Raw genomic sequence first — 15,977 nt, forward strand, 5'->3', positions numbered from 1 at the left:
TCTCAGTGCTAGCTCTTAATGCCCTGTGCATATGTTGAAAATTGGAGTACAGCAGTGTTGGTGTAGAAGAGTTTCTTAATCCATTGATAACCTTCAATTTCCTGTTGAAACCTGAATATTCTTGACTGCTTTGGAAAAGTTAATTATTGTCCATGAAAGGACACCATGTTCCACACTTACAAGGTTCACTGTTTAACCTACCTTGAAGAACTGTTATGTACTTGAGCTTTAAATATATATATTTTCCACAATGTGTTATCAGTTTATGCATAGATAATTAATCCTTGGTTTCAGTGTGTCTTTGTTTATTATTTAAACTGGAAGTGCTACTCTAGCATGAATGCTACAATCCATGAGTAATGTGAAAGCAGTATGTGGACAAATGTCATTGGCTCAAACGTACTGTGCTCATCTGCCAAATGATAATGAGGTCCTTCTGTAACTTGTTTTGTAACTGTATTTAATCCATAATCATAAAGGACATCATTGCTAAATAATGAACTTTATGTCACCTAAATTATTATTGCACTAATATTTAAGGGTCCATTGATGGATGAGTATTCATTTCATAAAATGTACCTATTTTAACCATTGCTATTTTTGGATGCAGCATGAAGACTCCAGTTGTGTGGCTGGGAACAACAAATTGTATCATTGTTCCTAAACTGAAATCTAGTAAAATATCACGGAGATGTCAGTTTATTTTCCACACTGCAACCAGTCAACTGTTAATTTACAATAACTAGCAAAAAATGCTATGAATACATAAACCTACCAACATCTTAATAAGCAAATGATGTGCAAATGTTTTGAAAACACCTTGATTCTGTAACTCTTTTAATAACACTTTTGAGTCTACATTCTCTTCAGTGAACGATGTTTCATAATATAACGATTCCAAGTTATTCATTAGTAAGTATGAAAGTATAGTCAGTCTGCATTTTGAATCGAACTTTTCACTCCGTATTACTGACATAGTATATTTGATTCATGCCATGTTTGTAAATTATGGTTAGCTGTATTTTGAAGATGGAACAGTGGAGATTTTTGAAAGTGTTTGGCTCCCCTTCTCCTCTACTTCTTTCTTTCTCCTTCCTCAACATTATTTCAGTTTTTAGAATTTAAGACATTTCAAAGGAACAATTGTGCTCGGCTTGCCACAGTGGAGAAATGTAGGCAGAAGCTTTTGAAGTCTCATTCTCTAATGGATATTTTGTGTTAATGAAAATCTGAGTCACGGTAGCTGGTTTTATAATCTTGAACATTACTATCAGAGGCAGATAGTTCATCAGACTTCACATTGGTCATTTATAAATGAGTTGGAGCAATGTACATTTTTTTTCTAAATCTGTAAGTACAACATAAGATCTGAAGGAGAAATTAAGAAGACCATTGGAAGGAAAGATTTAATCCTCTGTCATATGTAGTTTTATAAATGCAGTGAAGTTGTTTATTGGAAGCGCTGAGCTTGCCAGACGAATGTGAGTCATCATGAATAGTCTTAATTTTCAAAGTAAAGCAAACTCATGAAATGATCTGAAGGTGAAGTTCAGATTATATCACATGTTAAGTAGGTTTCATGGTTTGTCTAAGTTGGGTTGTGTTCTGTCATTCGAAGTTCATGCTTACAACATAGAACATTACAGTGCAGTACAGGCCCTTCAACCCTCCATGTTTGTTGAACTGTGAAACCAACCTGAAGCCCATCCGTTCCATTTTCATCCATCTGTTTATCCAATGACCATTTAAGTTGGCAAGTCTACGACTGTTGCAGGCAGGGTGTGTGACACCCATACTGCTCTCTGAGTAAAGAAACTACCTCTGACATCTGTCCTATATCTCTGATCCCTCAATTTAAAGTTATGTCACCTGATGCTGCTCATCACCATCTGAGGAAAAAGGCTCTCACTGTCCACCTTATCTAATGCTGCGATTATCTTATGTCTTAATTAAGTCACCTCTCAACCTTCTCTCTAACAAAAACAGCCTCAAGTCCCTCAGCCTTTCCTCGTAAGAGCTTCTCTCCATACCAGGCACATCCTAATAAATCTCCTCTGAACCATTTACAAAGCTTCCACATCCTTCCTATAGTGTGGTGACCAGAACTGTATGCAATACTCCAAATGCAGCTGCATCAGAGTTTCATACAGCTGCAACATGACCTTGTGGCTCCAAAACTCAATCCCTCTACCAATAAAAGCTAGCTCACCATATGCCTTCTTAACAACCCTATCAACCTGGGTGGCAACTTTCAGGGATCTATGTACGTGGACATCGAGATCTCTCTGCTCATCCACACTGCCAAGAATCTTACTGTTAGCCTAGTACTCTTATTCCTGTTGCTCCTTCCAAAGTGAATCACCTCACACATTTCCATATTAAGCTCCATTTGCCACATCTCAGCCCAGTTCTGCAGCTTATCTGTGTCCCTCTGTAATCTACAACATCCTTCGGCACTATCCACAACTCCACCGACCTTAGTGTCCTCTGCAAATTTATTAACCCATTCTTCTATGCCCTCATCTAGTTTATTTATGAAAATGACAAGCAACAGTGGCCTACCACTGTAACTGAACCCCAGGATGAACATTTCCCATCAACCACCACCCTCTGGCTTCTTTCAGCCAGCCAATTTCGGATCCAAACCGCCAAATCACCTTCAGTCCCATGCCTCTGTATTTTGTAAATAGCCTACCATGGAACCTTATTAAATGCCTTACTGAAATCCATATACACGACATCTGCCACTTTACCCTCATCCACCTGTTGGGTCACTTTCTCAAAGAACTAAATAAGGTGTGTGAGGCACGACCTACCCTTCACAAAACCATGTTGACTCAGTCTAATCAACTTATTCCTTTCTAGATGATCAGAAATCCTATATCTTATCTTTTCCAACACTTGGCCCACAACAACGAAATCTCAAAGGGCTATAAATTACCAGGGTTGTCTCTACTCTTCCTCTTGAACAATGTGGCGACATTTGCTATCCCCCAGTCTCTGGCACAATTCCCGTAGACAATGATGACATAAAGATCAAAGACAAAGTCTCCTCCCTGGCTTCCCAGAGAATCCTTGAATAAATCCCATCTGGCCCAGGGGACTTATCTATTTTCACACTTTGCAGAATTGCTAACACCTCCTCCTTGTGAACCTCGTCTAGTCTAGTAGCCTGTATCTCAGCATTCTCATTGACAACATTGTTTTTTTCCAGTGTGAATACTGACGAAAAAATATTCATTTAGTGCTTCACCTAACTTCTCGGACTCCACTACTGTCCTTGATTAGTCTTAATCTTACTCTAGTCATTTTTTTATTCCTGATATATCTATGGAAAGTTTTAGGGTTTTCCTTGATTCTATCTGCCAACAACTTCTCATGTCCCCTCCTGGCTCTTCTTTGCTCTCTCTTTAGGTTTTTCTGGCTAACTTGTAACTCTCAAGTGCCCTAACTGAGCCTTCACATCTCATTCTAACGTAAGCCTTATTCCTTCTCTTGGCAAGAAATTCAACTTCTTTAGTGAACCGTGGCTCCCTTGGTCAGCCACTTCCTCTCTGCCTGACAAGTACATACTTATCAAAGACACACAGTAGCTGTTCCTTGAATAAGCTCCACATTTCAATTGTGCCTATCTCCTGTAGTTTCTTTCCCCATCCTATGCATCCTAAATCTTTCATAATTGCTTTTCCCCCAGCTATAACTCTTGTCCTGTGGTATATAATTATCCCTTTCCATTGCAAAATAAACATAAGCGAATTGTGATCGCTATCACTAAAGTGCTCACCTACCTCCAAATCTATCACCTGGCTGGGTTCATTACCCAGTACCAAATCCAATGTGGCCTTGCCCCTTGTTGGCCTGTCTACATACTGTGTCAAGAAACCCTCCTGCGCACATTGGACAAACACTGATCCATCTAAAGTACTCGAACTATAGTATTTCCAGTCAATAATTGGAAAGTTAAAGTCCTTCATAACAACTGCCCTGTTACTCTCGCTCCTGTCCAGAATCATCTTTGCTATCCTTTCCTCTACAGCTCTAGAACTACTTGAAGGCCTGTAGAAACTTCCAGTAGGGTGACCTCTCATTTCCTGTTTCTGACCTCATCCCCTACTACCTCGGTATCCGAGTCATCATCGAATGTCCTTTCTGCCACCGTAATAGTGTCCTTGACTAAAAATGCCACATCTCCCCCCCCTTCTCTGTTCTTACTAAAACATCAAAAATCTGGAACCTGCAACAGCCATTCCTGTCTCTGCTCTATCCATGTCTCCAAAATGGCCACAACATTGAAGTCCCAGGTACCAACCCATGCTGCAAGTTCAGCCCTCTTCTGGTTGCTTAATTTGGTATTATTGCAAATTTCCTGATGAGCACAAAGTGGAAAGCTTCAATCAAGTGTCTTTTTCGGTAATATCAATCGCACATAACAGGAATAGATTATTCTCTAAGTGCAAGTGGTATATATCAGCATTCAGTAAGATTAACTTTGGCTATAATAAAGAGAGAATTGGTATTTATGATTTCAATGCACTTTACAATCAATGATACACTTTTGGAGGTTAGCCCTTGTGTTGTATTGCGGAAAACATAGCAGGAAATCTGTGTGTACAAATTTCCATAAGCAGCATTTTTGGGATGGGGGCTGACAGGGGGATGGCAGGATGCAGGTGGTGGTAGTAATCAGATAATCTCTGCCTGGTGTTGGTAGAGAGATAACTATTGGTCATGATATTAGGGATAGCTTCTCAGTTCTTTTCTAAAAAGTGCCGTGAGATCATTTATGCCCAGCCAAGGACTTACATGTACAAGAAACATGTATTTGATTGCATGTTTAAAGAAGCATTGTTTCCAATTATAGTGACTTCAGTAAACTTGCGTGAGGAATAGAATTGTCTGTTCAATCATTTTTACCAACAAACCCGATGTGCCTTAGTAACCTGCTGGGTGAATAGACCATTACTATAACGTGATAAGTTTTTTCATGAAAATATTTGAAAAGGACTGATGTTGTGTTTTTTTGGGATATGCTGTTGTCATGGAGCAAGCAGAGGTACAAAGAAGAGCTTATTCTAACATCTATAGCAATGTGGTAATGGTTGTTCAGTGAATTGCCTGAACAAAGTTGTGCAGAAGTTCAAATTCTTCAACAGATATGCTTTAGCTTGTTACTTCACTATCTGGTCTTCTCAGTAGAATGGTGCTATATTTAACTACAACCTGTTTTGAGTGGAACTATGATTTGTATTGATTTGGTTAGCAGGTAGTACTGACAAAAACAGTAATATAAGCCAGTCTCCTGGTTGTTTTAAGTCTCGTTCACAGTGCAATATAACTTAGCTTCATAGTAACGAAGAATTCTAATTTGGTCTGCTTGACCATTGATACCAGTGCATGATGTTTCAAAACCTTGAAGTGGTATACTTTAATTCTTCACGTTTCAATTTGCACAACATTTCAAGCTTCTTTTTTCCTGCACTCTTCATAAAATGGGTAGCTGTGATTCCTCTACCATCATTGTCTTATAGGTATGAGTAAATGTACATGGAGCTGAATCATGCATAGTTGCAAGAATGTTGTATTTCATTGGCCCTGACACGAGTTCTGAGCTAGTTGACTTAGTGGAAGGAGTACACAGGTAGCTTCTGTGTTCATGAGGTAGAAAGGACAAAGCTATTCTTGTTCCACACTGCAAGCTCACATCAAAATAACTTTATGAAAGTTGAAGAAGGAAAATCGGTCATTTTAAACTTAGTTAATCTCAGGTCAGGCCAGGGGAGTCTTTGCAAGGAGTTTAGATTAAAGCTGAACTCATTTGAGGTTATTGTTTTCTTTTCTGCATATTAGTAAATTATCTGTGATGTTGAGGTGGGCTCAGTACCGAAACAGACCCTTCAGTCCAACTCGACCAGATGTCCTAAATAAATGTTGTCCTATTTGCCAGCACTGGACCCTCTAAACTCTTCCTATTCATATACCCATCCAGGTGCATTTTAAGTGTTGTAATTGTACCAGCCTCCACCACTTCCTCTGCTAGCTCATTTCATACACGCACCACCCTCTGCGTGAAAATATTGCCCCTTAAATCTTTCCCTTTTCACCCTAAACCTATGCCCTCTAGTTCTGGACTGCCCCACCCCAGACCTTATCTTTTCACCCTATCCATGCTTTTCATGATTTTATAAACCACTATAAGGTCACTCCTCCGCCTCTGACACACCAGGGAAAACAGCTCCAGCCTATTCAGCCTCTCCCTGTAGCTCAAACCCTCCAACCCTGGCAACATCCTTGTAAATCTTTTCTGAACTCTTTCAAATTTCACAACATCCTTCCAATAGGAGGGAGACCAGAATCATACACAATATTCCAAAAGTGGCCCAACCAACATCCTGTACAGCTGCAACATGACCTCCCAACTCCTGTACTCAATACTCTGACCAATAAAGAAAAGCATACCAAACACCTCCTTCACTACTCTATCTACCTGCGACTCTACTTTCAAGGAACTATGGACCTGCACTCCAAGGTCTCTTTGTTCAGCAACACTCCCTAGAACCTTACCATTAAATGTATAAGTTCTGTCCTGATTTGCTGTTCCAACTATAGCACCTCACATTTATCTAAATTAAACTTCATCTGCCACTCCTCAGCTCATTGGCTGATCTGATCAAGGTTCTATTGTACTCTGAAGTAACATTCTTTGCTCTCCACTACACCACCAATTTTGGTGTCATCTGCAAACTTATTAAGTATGCCTCCTATGTTTACATCCATATCATTTATATGATAACAAGCAGTGAATGTAGCACTGATCCTTGTGACACAACGGTCACAGGTAACCAGTCTGAAAAGCAGCCCTCCACCAGTCCTTGCCTTTCCAAATACATGTAAATCCTGTTCCAGGATTCCCTCCAACATCTTGCCCAACTATCAATGTCAGGCTCACTGGTCTATAGTTCCCTGGCTTTTCTTTGCACCACCTTTCTTAAATAGTGGTACCATGTTAGCCAACGTCCAATCTTCTGGCACCTTACCTGTGACAATCAGTGATCCAAATATCTTAGGAAGGAGCCCAGCAATCATTTCCCTAGCTTCCCACAGAGTTCTAGGGTACATCAGATCAGGTACTGGGGATTTATGTACTTTCATACACTTTAAGGCATCCAGTGCCACCACCTCTGTAGTATAAACATTTTTCAAGATGTCACCATCTATTTCCCCACATTCTATATCTTCCATGTTCTTTTTCACAGTATACACTGATGCAAAATGCTTGTTTCGTATTTCCCCCATCTCCTGCAGTTCCACACACAGGCTGTCTTGCTGATCTTTGAGGGGTCGTATTCTCTCCCTAGTTGCCCTTTTGCCCTTAATGTATTTGTAAAATCTCATTGGAATCTCCTTGACCTTATTTGCCAAAGCTATCTCATGTCCCCTTTTTTTGCTCTCCTGATTTCCCTCTTAAGTATACTTCTGGCTTCTACTGTTTTAAGGATTCACTCAATCTCTGCTGTCTGTACCGAACATATGCTTCCTTCTTTTCCTTGACTGGAACCTCAATTTGGAGCTGAAAATGTGTTGCTGGAAAAGCGCAGCAGGTCAGGCAGCATCCAGGGAACAGGAGAATCGACGTTTCGGGCATAAGCCCTTCTTCAGGATTCCTGAAGAAGGGCTGATGCCCGAAACGTCGATTCTCCTGTTCCCTGGATGCTGCCTGACCTGCTGCGCTTTTCCAGCAACACATTTCCAGCTCTGATCTCCAGCATCTGCAGACCTCACTTTCTCCTCAAAGATTGGAACCTCAATTTCTCTAGTCATTTCCTTTCACCCTAACAGAAACATACTGTCTCTTGAACTCTGGTTATCCCATTATTGAGGGCTTCTCATTTTCCTGCTGTCCCTTTACCTGCGAACATCTGCCCCCAATAAACTTTTGAAAGTTCTTGTATGATACTGTCAAAATTGGCTTTCCTCCAATTTAGAACTTTAACTTTGGATTGTGTCTATCCTTTTCCATCACTATTTTAAAGCTAATAGAATTATGGTCGCTGGCCGCAAAGTGCTTCCCCACTGACATCTCAGTCACCTGCCCTGTCTTATTTCCCAAGAGTAGGTCAAGTTTTGCACCTTCTCTAGTAGGTACATCCACATACTGAATCAGAAAATTTTCTTGTACGCACTTAACAAATCCCTTTCCATCTACACTCTTAACACTATGGCAGTCCCAGTCTATATTTGGAAATTTAAAATCCCCTACAATAACCACCCTGTTATTCTTACAGATAACTGAGGTCTCCTTACAAATTTGTTTCTGTACTTCCCACTGACTATTAGGGGTCTATAATACAATTCTAATAAGGTGATCATCCCTTTCTTATTTTCAGTTCCACCCAAATAACTTCCCTCGATATTTTCCGAGGAATATCCTCCCTAAGTATAGACATAATGTTAACCCTAGCTAAAAATGCCACTCCCCACCTCTTTGCCCCCTTTCTGTCCTTCCTGTAGCATTTGCATCCTGGAACATTAAGCTGCCAGTCCTGTCCGTCCCTGAGCCATGTTTCTGAAATTGCTGTGATATCCCAGTCCCATGTTACCACCCATGCCCTGAGTTCATCTGCCCTGTTAGGCCTCTTGCATTGAAATAAGTGCAGTTTAATTTTTCAGTCCTACCTCGTTGTCTGCTTTGTTTTTACCAGTCTCAGATTGATGTCTTTTCCTCACTATCTCCCTGGGTCCCAACTCCACCTTTCTTGTTTAAGTCCTCCCAAGCAGCTCTAGCAAATTTCCCTGCCAATATATTAGCTCCCTTTCAATTCAGATGCAATCAGTCCTCCTTATACAGGTCACTTCTACCCCAGAAGCAATTCGAATGATCCAAAAATGTGAATCCTTGTCCCCTGCAGCAGCTCCTCAGCCACACAGTCATCTACTCCATCTTCCTATTCCTACCCTCACTAGCTCACAGCACTGGGAGTAATTTAGATATTTCTACCCTTGAGAACCTCCTTTTTAAATTCATGCCAAACTTCCTATATTGTCTCTTCAGAATCTCATCCTTTTTCCTTCCTATGTCATTAGTTCCCATGTGTACAATGACCTTCTGCTGTTCCTTTTCCCTTTCAGAATATTCTCCACTTTCTCTGAGACACCCTTGATCTTGGCACCAGGAAAGCAACACACCATTCTGATTTCTCACTGTCGGCCATCAAAATGTCTGTTTGTGCCTCTGACTAAGCGAGTTCCCGATCACTATCGATCGCTTGGAACCTGATGTACCCCTTGTCCCATTAGAGCAAGTCTTGGTACCAGAAATGTGGCTGTTCATGCTACGTTCCTGACAGTCCATTCTCCAAAATAGCATACTTGTTTGAGATGGGAATAACTCAGGAGTCTCCTGCACTACCTGCTTCCCTGCCCTGCTCTCTTGGAAGTAGCCCATTTACCTAAATGTATCTGCGGTTTTTCTCCCTCTCAATAACTGTCATCCATCACATTGCCAAGGTCCTGTAAATTTCTCACTGCCTGTAATTGCTGCTCCAACCAATCTGTACGATTTGACAGGATCACAACCAAACACTGTGGATATAATCATGGAAACTCGCCCTAATCTCTCTCATCTGACAGGAAGAGCACGTCACTCTATTAATGGCTATCTTTGTTCCTTAATAGTCTGCAGACCCAGAAAATAGCACAGTCTTACTGCTCTAAAAAAAAACACTCGTCCAGGCTAGTTTAGTACCTATGTTTTATATTTTTGAATTTTAATGAAGGGACAGATCTCAATAAAACATAGAATCAAAAAGAAACATCTCTACTCACTATTGTAGATTTACAAAGAAAAATAACAGCAAGGTTACACTTAAAAGCCATGCAGTTATCTGCTGCCATGCTGTGAGCTCTCCAACACAGGTTCCTCCAAGGTCAGCTCTGACTTTTGCTGTTTAATGTTTCTCGGACGCAGTCTGTCCAAAAATACTAGAACTCAAAACAGCAAAGGCAGTAGCTGTGCAGATTCACTGCTGTGTGAGATAGCAGTGTAGGTTTCTTTCTCTCTTTTTCTCACTGACCAATGTGGTCTGTGCTTTTTCTTTTTAAAGTGTCGTTGTTTTGGGTTTTTTTCTACTAAAGTTCCAAGACAATGCAACAGCTAATAAAACAGTAATTACTGTTCTGGAATTTGAGGAATTTTGTCCCGTCCTCCATCTTGATTACATTGTATCCATATCAAAGTCTTGATTGAGTTTAAGTGCTCATGAATTACAACCATAGCAGGTCTCAGATTAATGCAGGAATACCTGCAGAATGTGAACTCGAGGTCGGGTTGTGCTCTTCTAGTATGGTTATTTAGTGCTTTCCCCATTAAATCTGAACCTTTACTGGAATATCGAATGGTACAGTTGGCTCAAGATGGTCCTAAAAAGAAGTCTTGTAGTGTATAACCAGTATGTAGCCAGTCTTCAAAGTAGTCCTATTTGTAACCGCACCCTCTTGCTTGAACCACACTTTTAGATTAGATTACTTAGTGTGGAAACAGGCCCTTCTGCCCAACAAGTCCACACCGACCCACGCATTTACCCCTTCACCTAACACTACGGGCAATTTAGCATCACCAATTCACCTGACTTACACATCTTTGGATTGTGGGAGGAAACCCACGCAGACACTGGGAGAATGTGCAAACTCCACACAGTCAGTCGCCTGAGGCGGGAATTGAGTCCAGGTCTCTGGCGCTGTGAGGCAGCAGTGCTAACCACTGTGCCACCATGCCGCCCACTTTTAGATTTAGATTACTTACAGTGTGGAAACAGGCCCTTCGGCCCAACATGTCCACACCGACCCGCCGAAGCGCAACCCACCCAGACCCATTCCCCTGCATTCACCCCTGCCCCTAACACTACAGACAATTTAGCATGGTCAATTCACCTAACCTGCACATTTTTGGACTGTGGGAGGAAACCGGAGCACCCGGAGGAAACCCACGCAGACACGGGGAGAATGTGCAAACTCCACACAGTCAGTCGCCTGAGGCGGGAATTGAGTCCAGGTCTCTGGCGCTGTGAGGCAGCAGTGCTAACCACTGTGCCACCATGCCGCCCACTTGATTTTGACTTACAGGGCATTCCTGGGCAAAATGTATTTCCTGCTGCTTCAATTCACAAGGGCGGCATAGTGGGTCAGCGGTTAGTACTGTTGCCTCACAATGCCGGGGACCCAGGTTTGATTCAGCCCTGGGGCAATGTCTGTGTGGAGTTCGCACATTCTCACTGTGTCTGCATGGGTTTCCTCCTGGTGCTCCAGTTTTCTCCTACAGTCCAAAGATGTGCAGGTTAGGTAGATTGGTCATGGGAAGTGCAGGGTTACAGGGATAAGGTCTGGGTGGGGCACTCTTTGGAGAGTCACTGTGGACTTGATGGGCCGAATTGTCTGCTTCCACACTGTAGGGATTCTACCCTAGTACAGAAGGGTGATGTTGGAGGGTTGCTTATCAGACTGGAGGCCTGTGACCAGTGGTGCTGGGTCCACTGTGTTTTGCCATTTATATAAATGATTTGGATGTAAACATAAGAGTATAGTTAGTAAGTTTGCAGATGACACCAGAATTGGAGGTTTAGATTAGATTCCCTACAATGTGGAAATATGCCCTTTGGCCCAACTAGTCCACACCGACCCTCCGAAGAGTAACCCACCCAGACTCATTTCCCTCTGACTAACGCACTTAACCTATAGGCAATTTAGCATGGCCAATTCACCTGACCACATCTTTCGACTATGGGAGGAAACAGGAGCACCCGGAGGAAACCCACACAAACACAGGGAGAATGACCCACATAAACAGTCACCTGAGGCTGGAATCGAACCTGGGACCCTGGTGCTGTGAGGCAGCAGTGCTGACCACTGAGCCACCGTGCTGCCCTAGTGCACAGTGAAGAAGGTTATCTCAGATTACAATGGGATCATGATCAGATGGGCCAGTGGGCTGAGTAGTGGCAGATGGAGTTTAATTTAGATAAATGTGAAGTGCTACAATTTGGAAAGACAAATCAGGGCAGGACTTATACATTTAATGGTAAGGTCCTGGGGAGTGTTGCTGAACAGAGAGACCTTGGAGTGCAGGTCATCGCTCCTTGGAAGTGGAATCGATGGTAGATAGAATAGTGAAGAAGACGTTTGGTATGCTTTCCTTTATTGGTCTGAGTATTGAGTACAGGGGTTGGTAGGTCATGTTGCGGCTGTACTGGACATTGGTTAGGCCACTGTTGGAATATTGCGTGCAATTCTGGTCTCCTTCCTATCGGAAAGATGTTGTGAAACTTGAAAGGGTTCAGAAAAGATTTACAAGGATGTTGCCAGGGTTGGAGGATTTGAACTACAGGGAGAGGCTGAACAGGCTGGGGCTGTTTTCCCTGGAATGCCTGAGGCTGAGGGATGACATTCTAGAGGTTTATAAAACCATGAAGAATGGTTAGTGTAAATCGACAAGGTCTTTTCGCTGGGGTGGGGGAGTCCAGAATTAGAGGAACTAGGATTAAGGTGAGGGGGGGAAAGGTTTAAAAGGGAGCTAAGGGGTAACTTTTTCATGCAAAGGGTGGTGGTGCATGAAATGAACTGCTGCTAGAGGAAATAGTGGAGGCTGCTACAATTTACAGCATTTTAAAAGGAATGTGGATGGATATGTGAATAGGGAGGGTTTAGAGGGATATGGGCCAACTGCTGGCAAATGGGACTAGATTTATTTAGGACATCTAGTCGGCATGGGTGAGTTGGACCGAAGGGTCTGTTTCCGTGCTGTACATTTCTCAGACTATGACTCTAGAAAGTGGGGCTGTCTTGCTAATGATGTTACAGTTGGTACTGGAGAATCTTTTATTTGAGCTACCCATGTAGCCACTCATTATACCTTTGTATGACATGCTGATGTTAGTATCATAAAATGTTTTGGTACTTTACCCTCTTCTGTGCCTTCTCCCATCGCTCCATTGTGTCTAACAATCATAAGCTTCAATGCCAGTACAAACCATCCTGATAGAATTTAGATTGTCAGTATTATGTTTTTAGCCTTTGCTTTCTGTTCTCAAAATGTAATTATTGTGAGACCTTCCATTGCTTACATCCTCTATTTTAAAAGATGTAGTTCCCTTGCTCTGATTCTTTTCTTCACAGTTGGCTGATTCTTCCCAAAAGTCTCAGTCTGTCCAGTGTTCAGTAAAGTCTGTCTGTAATCCCCACAAGAATAAACTATGCATTATTTAGGAATGAGCACTTAGGACATTTTTTCTGTCCTTCCCTCAGCCTGACTTAATAGCACTGAATTTATTTGTAGAATCCATATTACCATTGCTCTTACAGAGAAAAGTAGTCTGGGTTGAACTGTACGCAAACCTGGACACCTTTAGGTCTGAATGATATAGTTAATTGCTGGATTTGCAGAATTGAATTGTGCCATCAAAGCTATTTTCTAGGGACAGAAAAACCAAGTTGGATGTTGCATTTTTATCATCATTTGAAAACATGGTAATATAGCTTACTTTGTTGGGATTTTAATTGTAAGGGAAGACAGAATTGCATGGTTATTCAACTACTGTTTATTGCTGCCATTCGAGTATAAAACAGAACTGAGAAGAGATATAGTCTTGAGGTGACATTATGCAACAGATCTTGGATGTAAGTGTGTGTAGACAGTATGAGATGTTGTGCAGGTAGTAAACCACATTCTACAGGAGAGAAAAACTTGGTATATACAATACACATGGCTAGTCACATTTTCATTTTAAAATGTTGGTTATGCTTGTACAATGAGTCTGGAAAAGTACCGCTACCGAGCCACTCTCTTAATCTCAATCCCACCATAAACCAAAATGGTTTAGATTTTAATCATGAAAAATGAAAATAAATTTAAAATAAATGTTTTAATACTGAACATAGTTTATATATACTTTTTCTCTGTTTATAAAAACAAAAGGTCTCTATTTTTATCTCCCTGTTAATATATATCTGCTTGACTCACTTATAGTATTGTTGTCTCAGAAGATTGAGAGTTTAAATATCTCTGCAGGATATGTATTCAAAATCTAGGCTTATTCTGCTAGTCCATACTGGAGAAATGCAGCATTATGCAGTGCACTGCCCTTATGAAGTAACTCCGCCTCCTTTTGAACTTGTAACATCCAGTGGCAAAGCTCAAAGATAAGTTAGGAATTCTCCTGATATCCGAACCAAGATTGTTCCCTTGGCCAACACGCTATCAAAATTAGATGTGCCCCTTATGGGGTTTTGCTGTGTTCAAAATGACTGGTGTTTGTCTAGGTAGCAGTGACTGCATTTGCAGTATTGTACCTCTTGAAGGTATGATCAGGCACTATGGAAATGGTCACTTCTAAGGTACATGTTTAGTTACTGTCAGACAGGTTTTTATATCATTTGAGAGATGATTATGTTAATTACTTCTTTGTTCTGTTTCAGGTTTCAAAGGGGTTGAATGGTATTGCCCAAACCCCATCGTTAGGCGCAACTGCATCTAGTGCCAAAAAGACTAGGGAGGTCAGACCATCACCGGCCAAACCTGTGAAGTACACTGCAACGGTGACAAAAGGAAATGTTACATACACCAAAGCCAAGAAAGAACCGGTTAAGGAAACCAAACTGAACCATGTCAATTCCAGTGTAGCTGTTAACCATACAATCTCAGGGAAAACCGAAAGCAGCAATGCAAAATCAAGAAAACAGGTGCTATCCAATGGAACATCCCATTCAAACTCAAATGGTGCTGCCCTTAGTTGTGTTAAATTAAATGGAAAGATGAATGGGAAAACATCTGCTAAAGTTGAAGTCAGAGAATTTAAAGAAGGACTGCGGACCTCCAAGAGGAGGCATGAGGAGGTCAACCATATAGTGAAACCACAGTCACCTTCAAAAAGAGTGAAAGCTAACACATGTACAGCAGGAGCTAAAGATAATAAAGCAAATACAAAAGAAAAATCCCTACCTAATGGACGAATAAAGTATGAAACACCAGTAAAAAACAGTGAAAGACAGAGGCTTAGGAAGGCATCCTTAGGTAAGAACACCCCAAGCAAACAAGCACAGAGCAAATTGGAAAGTGCCTCCAGTGAAAATAGTTCTACCTCAGCTACAGAGTCCTCGCACAAGCCACAAGACTCTTCAGTAAAACAGGAGAAAGGCACCAAGGTTGGCATGGCACTGGTTGGAGAAATTCCTGTTCTCAGGCCTACACAGAAGGAGTTTCATGACCCATTAGTTTATGTGGAATCTGTCCGAACTCAGACGGAGAAGTATGGCATGTGCCGGGTGATCCCTCCCTCTGACTGGAGACCCGAGTGCAAATTGAATGATGAAATGCGGTTTGTGACTCAGATTCAGCATGTGCATAAACTGGGTAGACGCTGGGGACCCAATGTACAACGACTAGCTTGTATCAAGAAACACCTTAGATCTCAGGGCATTACTATAGATGAGCCCCCACTCATAGGTAAGCCATCTATTACTATACATTATCCATATCACCAGTTTTACATGAAATGATTTTCATATATATGAGCAATATATCATTTTAATTTTGTTTGTAATAATAGCAGAATTGTAGGTGTTTGTCATGTTAACTGCAAAACTAAAGTAATTTTTGTTCTCCACATGTGGAGATAAAGAAATCCAGGTGTTTGTATTAGTGATTCCTAATGTGCCACAGGATGCATCAATGACATCCCTTCCAACCTCAGACTTTAATAACTAATGACCTGTTGAGACCATTGTTTTAGCCCCCCTGAAAATGTTACATAGTTGAATTCTAATTTTTTTTTAGTTGTAGAAAAACCTATAGTTGTCTCTAAACAATCTCTATAGTCCTGTGACCAGTTTTATATTTATGCAATGTGAACTTTTTATTGATAATTCCATTTTTAATTTTACTTTTTAATGATCTTGCAGGTTCTGTTGCTCTGTTTAAAAGTTATGATGTA

At 41.3% G+C, this 15,977-nt stretch overlaps 1 protein-coding gene across 2 annotated transcripts in view; it reads left to right on the forward strand.

The window, feature by feature from the left end:
* Nucleotides 1–15,977, forward strand: part of jarid2b (jumonji and AT-rich interaction domain containing 2b) — a 458,793-nt gene that overhangs the window by 367,406 nt on the left and 75,410 nt on the right. For both annotated transcript variants that reach the window (XM_043719074.2, XM_043719075.2), the window contains one exon: nucleotides 14,464–15,490. In XM_043719074.2, coding sequence (XP_043575009.2) covers nucleotides 14,464–15,490 — 1,027 coding nt within the window. The remainder of the gene's footprint in view (nucleotides 1–14,463; nucleotides 15,491–15,977) is intronic.

The sequence above is a fragment of the Chiloscyllium plagiosum genome, unplaced genomic scaffold (genome assembly GCF_037043375.1).
Source record: "Chiloscyllium plagiosum isolate Xiang-an unplaced genomic scaffold, Cpla_swu_hap1 HiC_scaffold_34, whole genome shotgun sequence".
NCBI lineage: Eukaryota > Metazoa > Chordata > Chondrichthyes > Orectolobiformes > Hemiscylliidae > Chiloscyllium > Chiloscyllium plagiosum.